The sequence below is a fragment of the Callorhinchus milii genome, unplaced genomic scaffold (assembly GCF_018977255.1).
Source record: "Callorhinchus milii isolate IMCB2004 unplaced genomic scaffold, IMCB_Cmil_1.0 Scaffold14, whole genome shotgun sequence".
Taxonomy (NCBI): domain Eukaryota; kingdom Metazoa; phylum Chordata; class Chondrichthyes; order Chimaeriformes; family Callorhinchidae; genus Callorhinchus; species Callorhinchus milii.
In genome coordinates, this window is record NW_024704755.1 from 6,486,385 (window position 1) to 6,507,122 (window position 20,738).

At 39.8% G+C, this 20,738-nt stretch overlaps 1 protein-coding gene across 1 annotated transcript in view; it reads right to left on the reverse strand.

Moving 5' to 3' along the window:
* LOC103176021 (BTG3 associated nuclear protein) overlaps window positions 1-18,312 on the reverse strand; it is a 47,007-nt gene extending 28,695 nt beyond the window's left edge. The window contains exons 1-6 of the mRNA XM_042340395.1: window positions 18,132-18,312; window positions 13,004-13,118; window positions 12,682-12,788; window positions 10,601-10,800; window positions 8,579-8,701; window positions 4,142-4,317 (exon numbers count right to left, since the gene is read on the reverse strand). Coding sequence (XP_042196329.1) covers window positions 4,142-4,317; window positions 8,579-8,701; window positions 10,601-10,800; window positions 12,682-12,788; window positions 13,004-13,073 — 676 coding nt within the window. The 5' untranslated portion in view covers window positions 13,074-13,118; window positions 18,132-18,312. The remainder of the gene's footprint in view (window positions 1-4,141; window positions 4,318-8,578; window positions 8,702-10,600; window positions 10,801-12,681; window positions 12,789-13,003; window positions 13,119-18,131) is intronic.
* Between the last annotated feature and the right edge of the window lie 2,426 nt (window positions 18,313-20,738).

Genomic DNA, 20,738 nt, shown 5'->3' on the forward strand with positions numbered 1-20,738 from the left:
ATGTTTTTATCTTAATCATTTTAAACGTTGCCAATTAACTTTACTTAGAATTAACTACTTCACTCAGAAGGCAGTGAGATGGTTGAATCAGATAGTTTCAATGCTTTCAAGAGGAAGAAAGCTAGACTTCCCATGAGGGAGGGGGGAATAGAAGAGTATGGGAGAGAGAGGAATGGGTGAAGATTTGTGTAGAGTATAAGCACCAGCATGGACTGGCTGAGCCAAGTGGCCTGTTTCTGTGCTGTACATTCTTTGTAAACAACCACCTCTGGCAAATCATTCCATATTCTGATAACCCTCTGGGAAATAAAAATCTTCCTAACTTCCCCCTTTCATGATGAATGATGACTGATAGGACAGTGTTCAAACTGTGTAGACAGAGACGGCGAAAAGAGAAAGGATGGCAGCTATTAATCTTAAAATAAACTCAACATTGACAGAAAGGCCAGGAAGTTTATTTTCTCTCTAGAGATTCACTGGAACACATCCACTTCATTTTCTCTACAGAGATTCACTGGAACACATTCACTTTATTGTTTCAGCAGCTGATCCCTTATTTTCGGGGCTCTTTGGAGCAGTTCGTATAAAGCAATTATTTTGAAAAAATATGAAAACATAACTAAATGTTAGTGATCGGTGCATGATGGACCCCACAGAGTGGTAGGATATAGGTTCATGTCCATGAATCTACATGAGCGTTTCCTGATCTCAAGTGTGCCGCTGGGAAAAGTAGAGTGGAACTCGGGAAATTGTGCACACAAGAGTGAAAAAATAGTAAATGATTCGTCATCCAGGACTGGTCCCACATAACACCTGCTCATCATCTCAGGAGGAATGTTGTCAGTTCATTATACATATAAACGTGCACAAGTCATCTCATCATAACTTGTATAATTGCCTAAGTCCATGGGTGCACCCGAGTCCCATTCTTTTTCGTACCAAAAATCACTTAAGATTTCTTTGCACTAGTCACATTTTACAAGTCGGATAAATGGCTAAATCGTAATGGTTTCTTGGTCCCAAATAATCCTAAATCCCATGCATATCATCTCCTAACTCCCATTGCCACAACCGAGTGCAGAAAACGAGGTCTTAATTCGTCATCACATGCAGATTTACTGGCTGCATTGATGAAATACTACATGTGCACTTACCAGCTGCACTGATAAAAGTACTGGATGCACATTTAGTGCTGTATTTGAAACAAGCATGGGAAAATAGGTCTTGACCCATCATCATGCCACAAAAGATAAATTTAACTTTAGTAAATCGTGTTAAGTTGGCTGATACAACGTATGTGAGTTTGCCCGTAACTTGTACTTCACGTAAGTCATATTAAATATTATGGTCCCGCTGATACCACTGATGCGAGTTTATTTGTAATAATTATTTGTAACACATTGTAAAAATTTGTTCATATTTACGCTGGAAAGTCAAAAATTGTAATTACACCATTCAATGCTTAATGACTGATCCACAGGGGTGAAGAATGTCACTTCCCTCCTCCACTACAGCACAATGGCCCAACCCGAAGCTGGTCAAAGATTTCTGCCTCTGCCATTGTTCTTCTTGAACCTCTAGCAGCTGCTATTATTTCATGGAGGTTAGCATTTCAGAGCTGCTTTTAAGTATTAAGAAGCACTTACTTAATTGCTACAGTTTGTTCTGAAATCTATGCAAAGAAGCACTATGTAAAATGTTAAAATAAATTGTATTCATTTTCCAGTATCTATTCCCTACAAACAAAGTCCCCACCTTTCCATCATTCTAGCTGAGCAACTTCAGCCAAAAAACGATTTTTTCCACTTGAACTTTTAATACTGTGTGTATGGTGAAAGTACTGCTTTCACAAACACGGTGCTCCCTCTGATGGTAAAACAACAGAAAGCAACTTAAATATAGTTTCTTTTGGTTGACCAACGACACAATTAATCTAAATTATCTCCATCCAAAAATCTGCAGGTCTTTCTGACAACCTGAAGTTGATTGAGAAAAAAATCTTGAAATATCAGCAAAAACTGTCTTAAAGTGTGGGAAATACTGTTCATATTTACTCTGGAAAGCATTTCTGCTGTTAAACAGTTGTGCTCAGTTGCCATATCTGCTCATGAACCAAATGATTAGGAAATAAAAACGATTTGATCCCTACTATGCTAAGCTTCAAATGTTTCCTTAATACAATTGGTAAAAATTGGTAAAAAAAAACATGAAAAGCTGAATTTCTTCTTAAGGTACAAATAAAGGAAAAAATTGACTTATTTTCTGACTAGCATAAGCTTGAAGAAGTACAAAAGCAATATTCTGTAGAAACATACTTAAATTTGATGATCACACATTAATTTATTATTATTACTTTTTAATTATTATATTTATTTAATTTGAATTTCTACATCAAATTGAAATTAGATGTGTGCAACATAAATAGGTCATTAATAACAATATAAATTTAAGGCCTACAAACCTTGACTGTCTTAACATCCAGAGTCACATGGAATTCTGGTCATTTCGCTACTTTTTTAACGGATCGAGAAATTATGAAACAATCATCACTTGCCTTGACTAAAATGTCAAAGAAATGGCCAAAATTTTAAAGAGATGATACTATACATTTCAGAGTATATTGTATATTTTGAACATCATTCAGCACATTTTACAAAATCTGTCCTTTGGCTGCCAAAACAGAGACATTATGCCTGCATAAATGAACAGAACTGTCACGTACTTAACAGTCCAGACAGAGTAATAGCTGTAGAATGCTCACTCTGCTGTATGAGTTTCAAAAAGGGTATTCCAGTTAGGCCAATGGTCAAAGTCAAAAACGGGGAATTAAAATACTGTATTGACATTTTGGCTCCAGTAACTTCCAAAATGTTGCAATCTGTAAGGTCCAAAAAATGAAAGAAGCAGTGGACCATACTGTTCCAGAAGCTTATATTGAAGAACTTCCTTATATATAAATACTACTGTAGAAATGTTAAGAACTTTAAAGAATTAATTGTTTCCTATTCAGATTCCAAAATATATATTCTCATGTTGCATAATATTTGCAGTTTCTTTTTGAAATGATCTCAAAATCTGTAATTAGGAAAACCTATTACATCATATAACATTTGCTTTTCATCTCACATTCTTGCCTTTTAAAGTCTTCACATGTTGTACATCATTCCCCAGCTGAGACAGAGGAACTGTTCCCAATTCTCTGTCTAACAGACACGAGACAGCTGGTAGGAAGTCTACAAGAACAACACAGGTTGATTCACTTTCCAAGTTTGTCTGCCCCAAGACTTTTGTCTGCCAATAATCCATCGTGAAAACAAAAACAAAAATACTCCATTGGGGAATTGAGAAGAAAAGCCTTCACCGTGCTACTCGATGCACACTGTAATTTCTGAATGAATTGAATCCATTTCTATTTTCTCCCCTATTCTTCTCATTATGCCTCGGGCTTCAATGGGGCCTGCATAGAGGACCAGGATAGAAACAAGGCACACAGTTTTACAGGAATGGCTTAAAATGGGAGAGTGTGGCAGTACTTCAATTTATCGACCATCATATTTAAATTGTGCACAAGAAGAGTGGTGGCACCTGCAGAAATTCCACTGGTTTCTCGAAGACCAAATTCACTCTTTGGTAGGACCAGCAAAATTAATTTGGTATAGGTCAGAAGGTCTGAAAAACAATATTTTCTTTTCCAGTAAAAAAAGAACTCAATTACTATTCGGGCCCATTCCTTCCACGTTTTCATTACCGCTTTGAAAAATCATCTGGAATAGTGCCCAGACATACAGGAAACTCACACAAATGAGAAATGCCTTAAAACACATTTTATGACCTGCATATTGCAACTTCAATTGCCTAAAAATGGTATATAAGATGTCCAGCTATGCCCAGCTGTAAGTACTGACTAAGTCCGTATGCCTGTTTACAAGGTCAGACTTAATTCTGAGGCTGTGCAGCAGACATAAGGATGAAGGCATGGGAATTTGTAGTCTCACGCTTCCTATGAACCTTAGCATCATTTCTAAAATGGTTATCAGAGTTTCCAGAAGTGAAAGTTTGGCTGTGATATTCACATCTGTCTGTGTGTGTGGGGGGGGTGGGGGGGGGTTCGTGGAATAACTTAAGACAATAGCATGCCTACCTTCAGAGTTCAATGTGATGAGGGTAACATTGGATGCCAAGTTCTGGCCTCCTGATTGACCACTGTTTGAAACGGTATCACTTGTTTCAGACCCACTTTCTACATCCTCAGTATGGCTATCTTCATGGCCAGGAATCTTCACAATGATTGTGTTCTGTCTACGACCTGTTGAAGAACTTTGTGTGTCCGAAACAGGAAGAGGTAAAAAATAAATGAATCATTTTATTAGATAGTTTGTATTAAGGTCATAAACATTCAAAACAATCAGATATGGATTTAGGGATACACCAATTAACTAGTTACAACCAATTAGTGAGTTTTTGTTGGCAGGAATGTTGCTTTTATAATCAAGCCAGCTATTATGAGGCAGAATATTGAACGAACATTCATTAATGTGAATATTGAACAAACAAACGTGGAGTCCTGTAGCTCAGTGGTTAGAGCACTCGCTTTGCAAGTGAGAGACCTGAGTTCAATTCCAGGCAGAGGGCGAAACCATGGGCAAGTTTCCTTACTCCACACAGAGCCTAATAATAATCCCTCCAAAAAACAAAAACAATAATAAATTGGTCATTTTCAATCTACGACTGTTTGTGGGACATTGCTGTGCGCAATTGGCTGCCGCGTTCGCCCACAAATATACAGTCAATTCACTTTACAGTATATTCTGTGAAGCACTTTGGGACGTCTAGAAGACGTGAAAAGCGCTATATCAAATGCAAGGATTATTATTATTATTATATGGATACATTGGTTATCTGTTAGGATATACGTTCATATTTTTCAACCCCTGTGAAGACTCGCTCTTAAGTCGCATACATGCAAGGGAAGCAGTTCACTGATGTGGGTTGGGATTGTTAATGAGTTCTAAACACAGGAATCTCCATGTGAACGTAGCATGCACAGACTCTCAGATTGGTTTAGATACTCTTAAACATGGTGGTCAGTTTACCCATGCTTCGGACGTCAGACTGACCCCCCAAAAAATCATCTGCAGCCCGATCACCCATAAGTCAATTATTTTATAGCGCAGAAATCCAAATAGTCACACCAGAAACCAGATGTACCATTCATCCAGTATAGCACCCCTTCACAGTTGCAAACCTGCACTCAACAGAGTAGGTTCTCACAAGGCTGCCCTGTAGTATGAGTGAATAAAGTTGCCTCATAGCAAATTCTGGAAGAAAAAAGCCAAGAAAACTACGAACACCTAAATTACAACTCATTTTGAAATTAGTGTCCAAGGAGTAATGAAAGTCTGTTTGAAAAGGCATTTCTTCCATTTCTTTGAAACTAGACCTGCTTTCACAGAAGGTTCTGTCTACTTTATGAGACAAATATAAATCGGTAGTTGTAAATTTTCATAGAATACTGTCCAAAACTTAAGTTTACATTGACATGAGACCTTGTTCCAGCAGTCTAATTTTCCATTATGGTATTAAGATAAATTATTCTGTGCACTAGCCTGCAACTGATGATTTTGAAGGTAAGGTGAGCAGCCAGCCTAACCATAGTATTATTTTTGAATAACCCAATTATTTTCTATGAATAAGACAATCCCATTTCAAAACTCGTATTAAATATTGCAATGTTACAATTCTGCTATCAAAGATGGAAAACAACAACAAAATTACATTTGCATAGAAAAGGAAAAATTGTCATTTGTAGAATTCACTGTTCAATATTTTACTGAGCACAACAAACAAGGCAGAACCAAATCAAGCATAGTTTACCATAATTAGATATTTATAACATAACAGCAAAACTCCCAATGATATTTAAATGTGAAATGTAACTAAAGTGGAACTGCATACTTAATCAATAGAGGACGTCCAAACCAGGGGCAACAGATTATCTATTAAAGTAGTTTAACTGCTAACCATTCGAACGTTGTTGGTAAGCTTGAAAGACCGCCAGCAAAGATGTTGTTTCTACTTAATGTCATTTCACTCAACAAAATTAGATAGAGAGTAATTTGTCTATATCAAAGTTGACATTCATTTTTTGTCTTTTAATGAGGTTTTACTTTCCTGTACTTGAAACTAATTTAAATTTGGGGATGACAGGCCCACACCAGCCTGTCATCCTCCTCCCTCCCTTTCCATGACTCGAATGTGGCTCCTATCAATCTATAGAAAAAAGAAAATTTACTGCAATTGCACAGTCTGTTAAAATTTTTGCACTGCTTTCTTGACTCCTTTAAAGATACAAAAAACAGTCAACAGCAGCCAGTATAAAATCAGGTAGAAATGTTAATTTGCCGCTATAAAGTTGCCTGCGGAATCTGCCAATATTTTCATGGCAGGAAATCCTCCACCTGCAGAAAATTAGGAATGGAAAAACAAATACCAAAAGGATGCATTTAATTTAATCCACCCTCTAAATGTAGTTATAGTGAAAAACAGAAGCTGAAACATTGAAATACTTGTATAAGCTTGTTCTTGTTATTCAAACATACATTATGCAGAATTAAGGACTTAGGATACAGCACCTAAATATTAGAATCTGCCTATTCAGGTGAATATTCAAGATCCCAAGTCACTATTCAAACATAATTTCTCACAGTGCTCTGGCCAGCAATCTCCCAAATAAAAAATATTACATTACAGTTTAACATTCATTTCCAGATTACATCTAGAAATTCCTCATCCGTTTGATTATTTCAATCAGAGTTTGAAGTATCTTAGTACTGCATATCTTAAAAAAGTGGCATTGTGTACATTTTTAACACTAAATTATAAAGGGGAATCTTAGGTAACTCCCGAGGTTTGCAGTTTTCACGGTTTCAAATTGTTAAAAGATTTTTAGTTGTAAGCAAAAGGCATCTCAAACGTGAAAAGTGAGCTGGTATTTCCACACTGTAAAGCTTAAAACAGTTTGACATGCTTCACTTTTCCATGCGAGAGAGGTTTCTGGCAGGTTTCACTTCAGACGGTGTTTACAGTTTCTCAAATTGCAGGTTGTATAGTCATTATGGAAAACTAAGAAAGCCACTGCCAGATATGAAGTCTCAAATACTGCCCACAGCCAATTACATATTTCAAAGGCTGCTTCAAAGTCAACTATGCAAACAGTACATTCATACTTATTATGAACAGCAGACGCGCCAGTATTTTTGGACCAAGTGAACACTATACTTCTGTTTCGAAAGGCCAGACACACAAAGCAGTTCCCATGACATCTCAGCTTCTTTTGTAAACAACTTGAACTTACCAGAATGAGGACTTACCAATAACATGGTGCTTATTTAAGTATAAAACAATTCCTATCGCAATTGATGTATAAATGTTGAAAGGTTCACATGCGTTGAATCAGAAATGCAATACTATGATTGAGTAGCAATAGTCCCACTTACTAAGTGGTGTAGTAGCCACAGTGTTTCTCTAAGAGTAAGTGTGAACAGTATTTCTGAACACTCTTGGATTGCCCATTGACTGTGCTCTATCAGGAAAAAGAATAACTATGCACATGCACAGCTAGAATGCAAACATCTCTGGTCACGAGGCTCCAGGTACTTAAAAAAGTAGCATGCAGAAATTTGAAGTATAACTGGTTAATCAACACTGAATTATCTGTTGAACTGACTGCACGTATTCTCCAAGCAAAGCACAGTACCAAGTTGCCTGCAGGATTCTGCATCACACTTCATACAATGCAATGCATTGTTGAAATCAGTACAAGACAAAGATCATGCCACAACAACCAATCACGTAGCATAAATGAATAATAAGAGTACATTTTAAGCAATAATTTCCATTTGTTGGAGGAGTCTGAGGCAATGATTTGCTGTTTTGCTTGGCATCTTTAATCAAAGCATCTATTTGTTGCTCAAGAAAATCCTAAAAATGGAAGGGCTTATAGCTACTTTGATATACGACATACAGTACAAGATGTGTATACCAGTGTTGCTTAATCTAAAATTCAATGTTTTTATCAGTTGCAGACTTGATTTTCACCACTCAAGTTCGCGGTCAAAGAACTTTGGCATTGTAACTTTTGTCAATCACATCATCAAATATAAATGGTCAATCAGCTTTAACATTCGATCGGCATTGTATGTTTTGCCAATTGAATAAGTATCATGTGAAGTGAACACAACAACAACAACAACAACAACAAGATTCCATTTATAAAGCGCCTTTCACGTCAGGAGGACGTCCCAAGGCGCTGCACAGTTGGGTCATGACCCGAGCAGGGGGGAAATGGTCAGGGTGAGGGGAGGGTAGGGAGGGAGCGAGGAGGGGGGAAATGGTCAGGGTGAGGGGAGGGAAGGGAGGGAGCAAGGAACAGAAAAATGAAATAGTATGGGTCTATATAACATTGATGTGTGCAATTATAATTTGGTATTAGCAAGCAATTATTATCAGAAAAATTATCCAATTAATTAATTTTGATACAATAAAACAAGAGGAAGAACAGTCTGTCAAGTTTACTTACTTGTTGAGAACACTGTCCAAAGCATCAGTTCCTCTATTCAAATGCTCATCCTGTCCAGCAACTTTGGAACTAGCAGGGTTCTGTCGATCACGATTTAAGATTACTGTCATCTGCGGTACAGTGCTGCAAGAAATATCGGAGAAAGAAGAGAATTTAAACATAGAATCTCACATAATCATACAACACAAAGCATCCAAAAAGTAAACACTACGAATGTTTTAATTCCTCAAACAACTCTTGTTTGAGAATTAGAAAATTGAAGTCGCTGAGGCGCTCCTTGGACTTACAATATTTCAGATGTCCCTCTCTCTATACCTCAACAGCTGTGAACAGTTATCAAATCAGGCAGAATTTTCAAGCTTTCACACCATCTTTTTGTGCTATAACTTTGCAAATGTTTTGCAGTCCCAAGATTTAAATTTTTGATCAGAAATGGTTTTAACCTACATAGGGAGGTTATGGTTAATCTATACAAAACACTGGTTAGGCCACAGCTGGAGTACTGCGTCCAGTTCTGGGCACTTTACTTCAGGAAGGACTTAAAGGCACTGGAAAGAGTGCAGAGGAGATTCACGAGAATGATACCAGGAATGGGGAACCTTAGCTATGAGGACAGGCTGGAGAAGTTAGGACTTTTCTCATTAGAGCAGAGAAGGTTACATGGGAACCTGATAGAGGTCTTCAAGATCATGAAAGATTTTGACAGGCTAAGTAAAGAAAAGCTGTTTCTGCTGGTAGGTGTGTCTGTGACCCATGGTCACAGTCTTAAGATATCTACCAAACGAAGCAGAGGGGAGGTTAGAAGAAATTTTTTTCACTCAGCGAGTTGTTCAAATTTGGAATGATCTGCCTGAAAGAGTAGTGAAGTCCAATTCAATAACAGCTTTTAAGAGAGAACTGGATAGGTACCTGGGGAAGACGGGTTTGCAGGTTTATGGGGAGAAAGCTGGTGACTGGGGTTAGTGAAAGTGACTTGCTCTGTCAAAGAGCCGGCACAGACTCGATGGGCCGAATGGCCTCCTTCTGTGCCGTAACATTCTATGAATCTATTCTGTGAAAAAACGTGCAAATTGATCCAAGTATACATGACATTTGGTTGGACATTTGGAGTATGAAATATGCATTAATCTGAGGAACATAATCATCTGACTAAGTTTTCTATTTTAAAAAAATTAAATGGCATGGTGGCCAAAAAGACCATCAAGTGGTAGCTGAACAGTTTTGATTCTCCCACCCTTCTGAATTTCTGAACTCAATGATGCTGTTGTGAGAAGGACTCCATCATTGCCAGAAGACTTCTTACAGTAAAGTGTCAAGTTTCTCTTAGCAGCTAGATTAAAAACTAATACTGGCAGAGCACTGGAAAACAGCAAGATGTCCATCCATTCTAATGCAAACATAAATTGTGAATGTTAAATCTATTTAACTTTTAAAATTATATACAGTTTTGTTTTCTTAAATCAACATAGATGACAAGTGGACAAGAAAACTGCCGAAGAACTGGGTTCCAATCAAAACCTATTCACTGCAACATAAAGACAATGATTGGATCTGAAATCACTCATCTCTCTTTAATTATATCAACAACTGCAAAAATGTCAGTTATGCAAATCTCCACTTTTAAAGCTTCTTCATGGTGTACCAATTTCTTTATATGAAAAGTAGGGTAACATGAATCTAGCTTTCATGGGTCCAGGAACTTATATCAGGTTAACAGTGTCTTTACAATATATAGCTTGATAGACAAGCAGACTATCAAAGCAACACCATTTTACTGACAACAAATATCAACTTCCATATGTTCATGTTATCAAACACAAATAGTCAATCATATTGTACATTATATACAATATCATATTGTACATTATATAAGTCTGGAAAATTCAATCAATTTAAATTCTGCACTTAAAAAAACTTTTTGTGAAATTAACTCTAAATTTAATTTCTGACCTCCTGTACAACTCAACTTACAAAAAACAAAGGTGTACAAACAAACTTCCTCAATGACAGTCCGCAGCATACCTGCGGACTTTGTTCCATGTCTGTGTTGCTCCCAGAGGAGACCCTGCCACCATAGGAACCTGGATAGGACTATTTTGTTTGTTAAGAGCCAAGTCTATTTTTTCTTCAATAGCTTTACATGTTGCTTCCACAGCCTGGATTTTGGCTTCAATACTATCAAGACGTAAACAAATGGCTTGATTAATGTCAAAAAGAATGGACTGTAAAAAAAAGGAAAAGGATAATCAACAACAAGGTCTACAAATGTCATCAAACCACATGTTCATTGTACTTTATGTTTTGAAATTACATTTCTTACTCTAAATGTTCATACAAAAACCCGTGATCCATAATCTATCTATTATTCCAGAATCTGTATACACTGGTTTTATCTATAAATCCTTCAATGAGTTCAAATATGAACTGCTCATGATTAAACCTTAGTTCAGTGATTTCATCAGAACAAAGGTTAATGATTAAGTTGAAACATGGACAAATGCAGTAGTTCAATTTGTTAAGTTTACAAGTTCTGCTTGTAAATTTTATATTTTCAATGTTTCAATGATTATGCAAGACACATTGTAACATTTTCCTCTGTGTGTTATGTGGTTGGATCCATTCATTAAGTAATCTGTTGCAGCAAATACAGTGTGCTATCCTTTATTTAACTACTTTGATACTCATGATATACATACTACTTTATCATACAATATCTAATGCATTCATAAAAACAACAGATCTTAATCTCATCAGTTGTGTATTCTAACATAGAATAAAACACAAGTATCATGATTTTAAAGTTCCTTTTCAAAAATTGCAACACCCAATGAATAACACAAAAAAAATCAGAATTAAAAGGGCTAAAAATGACTTCCTCTACGTCAAACTTATGAACTGGTAAACACTGTTCCAGGGTGATGAGAAATTCTGCGCAAGATTCAGAACCAGGCTCTTAGTAACAAGATACCTTTCCTAGCTATGAAGCACACTCACCATCTAGTGGATTACATTAAGTATAGCATGAATTACTTTGCCAATGTCGGTTAGAAAGAATGAAAACACATAAGGAGGCATGGAATTGGGACAATTCATGTGACAGATCAAGCCCCAATTGTTTTTGAATAATTTGGTATAAATTGGTAAATGTATCAATATAACAGAATACTAAAGTTTTGCACGCATCCAATTGCTTTTTTATCAGATCTCCTAATAAAAAGTTACATTGAAACAAATAAGTCAAAATTTACAACAGCAAAATGCAACAACCTGATAAGATTATGTAAAGATATATGGGAACTGTATTTCGAAAAATAGGCACAAGAAAATTAAGTTTAGGTCTCTACCTAAATTATTGCTGACAAGAATCAGACAATTTGCTGCTGAAATCATGGTCTTTGCTGGAATTGAAGTTGAAAACAAATATCCAGTCCATGCAACCAGATCGTGATTTGCCTTCATAAGCTTCATGTTTCAGCCACTATGCCCAGAAACTCTGGAACACTCTTCCTCTATCTCTCCCCTCCACCTTGCCCCTTCCTTCCCTATCTTCAGGTCGCTCCTGAAGACCTTCCTATTCAACGTGCCTACAGCCACCTCCCTCTCCCCCTGGTTCAATGTCGTACTCCGCCACCATCGACCGCTCTGGGACTCTAGCCGTCATGAGATATAGTTATAATGCAAGTCAATGTTGTATTTCACTACATGCAAAATAATCTCAGGGTGTTCCCAGTGTCAAGCTCAAAAGCAGCATGCTCTTAGTCATCAAAGCCCACAGGGAAGAAATGACTATTTTTTTTTTTAAAAAAACTCATAATCAACCAAATGTAGAAAGATAATCAAATTTTGAATGAAACAGTAAACATCAATACAAAGAGATGAGTTGAGGTTCACAAAAGAAGTTCAGTAAACGAATCTCATCTCTTCATGCATTTAAAACTAGAGGAAAATGTTTTTTCAAGAGCAATTTATCGTCTTAGATGTTAAAATAGTTGATGCTAACTTGCCAAAAATGTGCTGGTTTCTAGTTGAACACTGGTTTAAGTAACCAATTTAATATCATTGACCTTGTAAAACGACCGTCTCACGATCCCTTCTAACTTTACCTTTATTGTGGCATCCTGGCTAGGATGTCCATTTGAAACTTCGACTCGTTTACGTTTCAGAGTTGGTTCCACAATCCCATGTTCGGGCTTTTGATTTTCTAAAACTTCTGAAATAGATTTTAAAAAAATTTATAACTTCACATTATATACCACAAAAGCCTGGAAAACTAGTATCATTTACATTTTCATAGTGACAACTATTGTTGTGAAAAACAAGTTTCATACAATGAAAATAAAATTAAGATCTTAAAGAGTTTAAATATTGGTTCAACATTATTTTGAAAGTATCACTTTAAAGCGCTCTGCTGTTACCTCAGCTCACCTGCTTGATCATGGGTCAAGTCATCAACTGCAATCTGAACCACATCTGTCAAATCGTGTTCTGACATCATCTGGTTACCACCAGGAAGTAACCACCAATCCAAACAATTATTTCACTGAAATGAAACAAATCAAAAATTAAACACGATTAATGTGAAAGAACATGAAGATTCCATACTAAGATCAACACTTTTTTTTAAATTATGTTCAGGTGGCGGCAGCTATTTCAGGTGAACAAAATAGAAGACTCCACTGACAATCTATTTAATTTCAACATCATGGATACCACTGAATATGTAACTGGAAATCAATGCTTGAAGCTTTTGATTATTTTATTCAAAATCTATTCAACTTTAATTTACAGAATGTTACAGTGGTTCAGATTCTCAGAATCGCATCATTGGAGACCATTCAGCCCATTGAACTTGTCCCAGTACTAGCTCCACTGGAACTTACCCTCGAATCCCAATTTCCTAGAACCACAGAAATATATTTCTACTCATTGTTCTGTTGCTGGCTATCTGAAAGAGCAATTCCATAAGTCCCATTCTCCTCCATGAGAAGAGTTTCCATGCTGGATGTCATATTGACAGCTAGCAGAGAGTCCTGTGGTTAAGTGGTTATTTCGCACTGCCTGGGAATCAGACCCAGGCCCTCTTGTTTGAGATATTAGTCAAGTTTCCTTACTACACAAGCCTCTATTTACCTAGCAGTAACTAGGAACCCAGTTGTTAGTCGATTGGCAGATTGTTTTTCTGGGGATAATAATCCCTTCAAAAAAGAATGATAACTTGATTACTCAATCCACGTTTGTTTGTGTGACACTGCTGTGGCTGTCACATTTCACCCACAAAATATACAGTCAATTCACTTAGCAGTATATTCTGTTTGAAACGTCTCGAAGACGTGATAAGGCACTATATCAAGTGCAAGAATTATTATATTAACACATGCCACTAAGTGATTATTACTTCTAAAAGGTTACCCGCCGCAGACATTAGGCTAACTGGTCTATTGTTACCGTGTAATAATAATAATCCTTGCATTTGATCTAGTGTCTTTTCACCTCTTCAAGACATCTCAAAGCGGTTCACAGAATATACTGAAAATGAATTGACTGTATATTTTGTGGGCGAAACGCAACCGTTTATATTGTTCCTCCTAAACGGTCATCTAATTCTCTTTAAATGTTATGCTCTTTGCTTCAATAGCCAATTTTGCGAATTCATCATATGCCCTTTCTCGGCAGTATTATGGCCTTTTCTACAATTCATTCCACTTTTAAAGATTTATATACCTGAATCATCAGGTCTCTTTATTCCTCAACACCATTAAGAACTTCAAAATTGAGAATATTGTCCAACCTTTGTTTGCCGTCATCCTCCCAACGTGAAAGGTACTACATAAATGTAACTTTGATTTGCATAATCAGTACTTCACATTTTTCAACATTAAACTGCATCTACCGCCCATTTGCTCACTCTGCAGTTTCCTGCCTTCTTCCTCACAGCTTGCCACAGATCTACGTTGTTATCATTAAATGGTTTGTCCACTGGCCAACTCATTGATGTACTAACATGCTGTACTTTAAGTGCTCCAGAACACTACTCTGTCTGGAGGGTGCTATATAAATGCAAGTTGTTGTACTGCAGAATGATAGAATATGGTTTTGTTAACGTTCTACATGAGCAATAATATACATACATGAGAAAAGGAGCATGTAAGAATTATGCTATAATGAGCACTGTTCACAATGTTTGTGCTTCACTGGAATAAACGGAAGTGTATGTATCCAGCATTTTGAAAGTGATTACTGTATTTTATTGAAAAAATGTTTAAAGGAAACTACATTTGAAGTAAGAAGCCAACAACGATGAAATTTATGCCTTTTAAAATATGTTGAAATGTTCCTCCGATGACCAAAAGACACATAGAACAAAAGGTTACACGTTCAATTTCTATTTTATCCTGATTTAACAAATCTCAAGCAGGTATTCATTAAAGACGCCACAATCAGCTTTAGTTCACATTTATTAGGGAGAGGAAAATTCAACTCAAGGTTCCCTGTCCTGATCACTGTCCAACGACCACTGCCGGACGTTAAGTGAAGATTGGAATCAATTGTGATCCTTCATTTCTCCCCCTCCCCGATCAACCATCCCTCCACAACCACCACAAAAGTGTTCAATGTTTTAATACACCAATTCACCAGTCAACACTAAAGGAGCTTCAATTAATCTTTTTAACAAAGCTGTAATTTAATATTAAGTTTCAAATTACATTTAGAAACGATGGGAATGCGATCTGAACGGACCGCATTGCATCCATGTTATTCACATCAACCATTTACTATTATGTTCTCACTGCAAGTTTTTAACAATTGTTGGGAGAAATGTAACATTCTGCAGCATTCACACGACTATCTAATGTTTCAACTTCATTCAATCTCTAAGAATGAAAGGATTCTTGCAAAATAATTATATTCTCTGTATTGCATAACTGTTGGTAAAAACATCAATGATGTAGTTTTCCTTCAGATGTCCAATGCCCTCCAAGTTTCAGATAACGGTAATAAAGGACAGAAGAGTTCACTCTATTGTTGCGACAGTCTTCATCAGGTCTTTTTTGGTCAGCCGGGTGTCTGATACATGCAGAAACCCATCACATGCTTAACAATATTCGAACCAAACTGAGAATCCCATGCATCTCACCTACACATGGAAACTCTTGGCTCAGGAAATGGACTACCGAGATCACCACAGAAGGTTGGCCCAATTCTGACATTCCCTAGTTCATCATTTGACATCCAACAAGCACTTGTTTGAGCCCTCTCTAAGTGGATAGTAGGAACTCCTTGTGAACTGCCTGGTAGGCGAACAGCTCAGTATACGCATTTAATATTTAATATATGCAGGGGGGAAATAATCAGGGTGAGGGGAAGGAGCGAGAAGGGGGTAGAGAGTCGAGAGGGGAGCTGAAGGCACGGTCAAAGAGAAAGGTCTTGAGACCGGCCTTGAAGGAGGAAAGGGAGGAAGCGGCGAAGGCACTGGGGGATGGAGTTCCAGAGCCTCGGGGCTGAGAGGCTGAAGGCCCGGCCACCGATGGTAGGGCGGTTGGGGCAGGGGGTGTGGAGCAGACCGGAGCCAGAGGAACGGAGGGTACGGGCAGGTAAGTAGGGGGATAGTAGGTCGGAGAGGTAGGAGGGAGCGAGGCCATGAATGGCCTTGTAGGCGAGGATGAGGATCTTGAATTCGATCCTCTGGGGGATGGGGAGCCAGTGGAGGCGAGCGAGGGTGGGAGTGATGTGGTCCCGAAGCCTGGTGCGGGACAGTACACGAGCTGCAGAGTTCTGAATGACCTGCAGCTTGTGGAGGGAGGTGCCGGGAAGGCCGGCGAAGAGAGTTCCCATAGTCCAGCCTTGAGGTGATAAAGGCGTGGACTTGTTTACAACAGGAAAATTTCTCTGGGGAATTCTCCATAAAAAGGGGCAACGGTTTTTGCTTACATTCTTTTTTCTTGAAATTTATTGTTAGACCAGTGAGGTACAGCTTGATTATGCAGAGGCGCTTTTTCAAAGATAATGCAACTTAGAAGCCCTTGTGGGGCATGTCCTATGCAAACACGTTTGCAAATCAATACAGTTCGAAGGACAGATCAACACATACTGTCCTGAAGCTGTCAACTCTGCTACAATGGTTGTGGAGGACAATTGTTTGCACCAGTTCAGGGCAACTGCAATATTTCAATGCTCCCAAAACACTGAAATGAATGCATCGATATGAATAAAGGGGCGGGGGGCGGGGGGGGTGGGGGTGAGGTTTGCTGCAAGAATTTCGTGTAAATTGTGCTGAAGTATACCCGTATAGTATACGCACGCATAACCTGTGCGGTTCGTACAGTCAAGAGAGCGGTCGTGCAAACGGCGACCTGCGGCAGCCGTGTGCGGCGCCGTCCACGATTTCTGCGAGACGTGGGGGGGGGTTCGTACGGCGTTCGCAAGTTTTTCGTACGGCGTTCGCAAACTCGCAGCCTCGAGCACTTTTTACGAAAGACAGGCGGCGGCGGCGGACAACCGGCACAACGCGAACCGCGGGGGCGGCGCTTTCGTCTCACCCGCGGGGGCGTAAATAAAAGACCCCGTCAACCAACCACCGGTAAGTTTTTGTTCTTTTTTTTCCCCCCCCCAAAAAAAACCACTTTTATTTTCAACTTAACTCCTCACTCCGCGAAGTCGGTTCGCAACGAGGTTCCCCCCCGTGAAATTAAACCCGTCTTTTGACTCTGCGTGTGCTGTTCCATGCAATTTGCCCCAAATTAAGTCACTCGCTCGGGCCCTCGGCGGCGGCGGCGGCGGAGTTGGGGGGGGAGTGGGGAGTGTGGGAGCAAACACAGGGTTCATTAAACAGCGCGACTTTTAGCGTCGAACGATTTTTTTTTCTCGATGTTGTTGTTGTTTTTTTTCAACAAAAAAAAGCCCAAATTGAACATATTTTTCTTAGGCCGAACCTCAAGCGTTTGACGTGAAAAAAATCTACTTTTTAACAGCACGTTCGTTCTTCTCCCCTCTTCGCCACTCTTCCCCCCCCCCCCCCAACCGCCAGCATCCAAACGCGAAAATAAAATAAAACACAGCACACACACACAAATATATATATATATATTTTTTTTTAAAAAAACACTTTTAACCGAAACTGAACGGAACCGAACCCATTTCACTCCGTTAAATAAAAACACCCGCCACGTTTCCACCGTTTTACTTTTAAATATAACATGAACGGGATGGGGGGGGGGAAGGGGGGAGAAGGGGGGAAAACACCCGCAAAGATAACCGACCATAAACACACACACACAAAGCCCCAGAAACAAAAAAAAACCTCGAGGGGGGAGGGGATGGGAGAAAAGAAAAAAATGTTTTGTTTTAAAAAAAATTTAAAAAAATCAAAAAAAATCGGGACGGTTCTCCTCTAGGCCCCTCCGCCCGACTGTTGTAATATAAATCTTTTATTTTTTTTCTCTTTTTCCCCTTTTCCCCCCACACCGGTTTCGCCGGCGTTTTTTCTCTTCCCGCGGCCGGAGCGAGCGCGAGGGGGGTTATGAGTGAGAGGCGCCCAAGTCGCGGCGGTTATTACCGTTCAATTCTCGTTTCTTGTTTGTTAAAATCCGATAATGGCGTCCTTCCTCGCGAGAGAATCGCTCTCCTCCCCACACACACACACAAACACACACACATACGCACACACACACGCACACACACGGCAACGGCCGCGGCCGCGACGCACCTCACCCGCGCCACAGCGCCGCCCTGGACAACATGGCGCCCGCTCGAGCGCCTGGGGCGAGCGGGAGGGGGAGGGAGGGAGGGAAGGAGGGGGAGGGGTGGGAGACCTGTCAATCAACCAAACGCGCAGTGGGGGGAGGAGCGTGAGCCTGGGAGACCTGTCAATCAACCAAACGCACAGTGAGGGAGGGGGAGGAGCGTGAGCCTGGGAGACCTGTCAATCAACCAAACGCGCAGTGAGGGAGGGGGAGGAGCGTGAGCCTGGGAGACCTGTCAATCAACCAAACGCACAGTGAGGGAGGGGGAGGAGCGTGAGCCTGGGAGACCTGTCAATCAACCAAACGCACAGAGTGAGAGAGAGGGGGGGCGTGGGGTGGGGGAGGAGCGTGAGCCTGGGAGACCTGTCAATCAACCAGCGGATGATGGCAGGGACGGAGGGAGCGCTCGTTTGACCTGTCAATCAGCGAGAGAGAGAGAGCGCGCATGCGCGAGACAGACCAGCTCAGGACAAGTGCAATGTGGTCCTCCCCAAACGCACGGCACCATCACCACAACAACAACAACAACAACAAAATCACTTTTGCATAACTCCTTTCGCATCGGGAGGACGCCCGCAGCTTGAATTTTGCATCGCGCCCTTCACCCGGGACAGCGTCCCCCAGCGCTTGAAACGCGCTCCCTTTCGTCGAAGGAAATGACGACAACAGCAGCAGCAACGAATCGCATTTAAGTCCCAAGGCGCTGGACAGTCAGATGTCGGGGGCCCGAGCATGGGGGAGGGGGGAGGGAAGGCAGAGAGGTGGGAGGGCGGCCGAAGGCACGATCGAAGAGGAGGGTCTTGAGGCCGGCCTTGAAGGAGGCGAGGCGAAGGGATCGTGGGATGGAGTTCCAGAGTGTGGGGGCAGAGAGGCTGAAAGCCCGGCCACCAATAGTAGGGCAGATCAGGCGGGAGACATGGAGTAGGCAGGAGCCCGCTGAACGGAGGGAGCGGGCAGGTTGGTAGGGAGTCAGCAGGTCAGAGAGGTAGGAGGGGGTAAGCAGGAATCTGATTGTTAGTCTATTGGCACATCACTTTCTGCGGTTAATGAACCCTTCAAAAAAAAAAAAATTTGGTCACTCAATCCACTATTGGGTGCTAGATTTCGCCCACAAAATATACAGTCACTTTGCAGTGTATTTTGTGAAGTGCTGTGAGACATCTTGAAGACATGATAAGGAGCTGTATCAAATCAAGGATTATTATTATAATTTAGTGTTAATTTTTTTTGGTTTCTCCACCCTGCCCATTCTCCAACTCTCCAACTTCCCCAACTAACCTTAAGCCTTTGTACACAAATGTCTTGCAGAGGGCAGAACAGAACAGTTCCTTTTATGTGATAAGGCACAGGATGAAAAGAATAAAACATAATGTGCCATTTGGATTGTTTCGGATAAGTTGCTGAGGTCAGAATGGAATTGCACAAAGCGGGCTTTCATCAGAAGGGAGGAAAAACAATGGCAAACCCATTTTCAATGAAAACAATTATATAGGCTGTACATATATTTTTAATCAGTTTATTATTTTTAATAAATGACTCCCAAGTTACTGCTGGGAGGGTACCTTACACACGTGAATAAGGCTTTTAACAGCAAAATACTGTATTGGATTAATGATTTTTTTTCCTGGACAATTTTCGCCTGTCATAGTTGCATAATACACAAAATATATTTGAGGGAAGCTTTTCCTACAGTATTTGTCCAATTCATTCCAGAAATTATAGAATTTCCAAGATGGGCTTCCTTATTCCGAAAAACTGATTGTCCAGCGCCCTGGGACATCCTCCCAATGTGAAAAGCGCTATACAAATGGAATTTTGTTGTTGTATTTTGTTGTTATTAAGAATACTGAGACGCTACCCCTCATGAAGGCCGCTATATAAATGCAAGTTGTTTTTGTTAGTCCTGTCCGCTGAGTTTTGAAGGAATTTTCAGTGCAAAGTCTCCTTTATCTTGCTTGTCTCTGATATTTACTTTGTCTCTTAACGGATAATTACCTCTTTTTTCTGGTGACTCCTTGGACTTTGAATGGAAGAACCATCTGTGGTGATACAAAAAATATATTTTTTTGATCAGCAAGGTGTTTGACACATGCAGAAACCTATCACCATGTTTAATAGTATTCAAACCAGACAGAATTTCACAGATGTATGCCGCCTGCACATAGAAATTTCTCTGTGACTGGACTCTCTCCCTGGAGGGACACACTCTGTTTTGCCTAATCCAGAGAATATTAGACACAGGTTGGCGAGAGCCAAGGCATGCGGATCCCAAAGTGTGAATTGTGGTCCTGTTGGAGTTTAACCATCTAAAACCACATCGACTGCCATTGAGAACACTGTCCAGCAAGCTTCTTGCTGCTTGTTCACCTAGAACTAACCTATCTGCTAAGGTTTGCAAAGTTAACAAGAGTCAAGTGGGA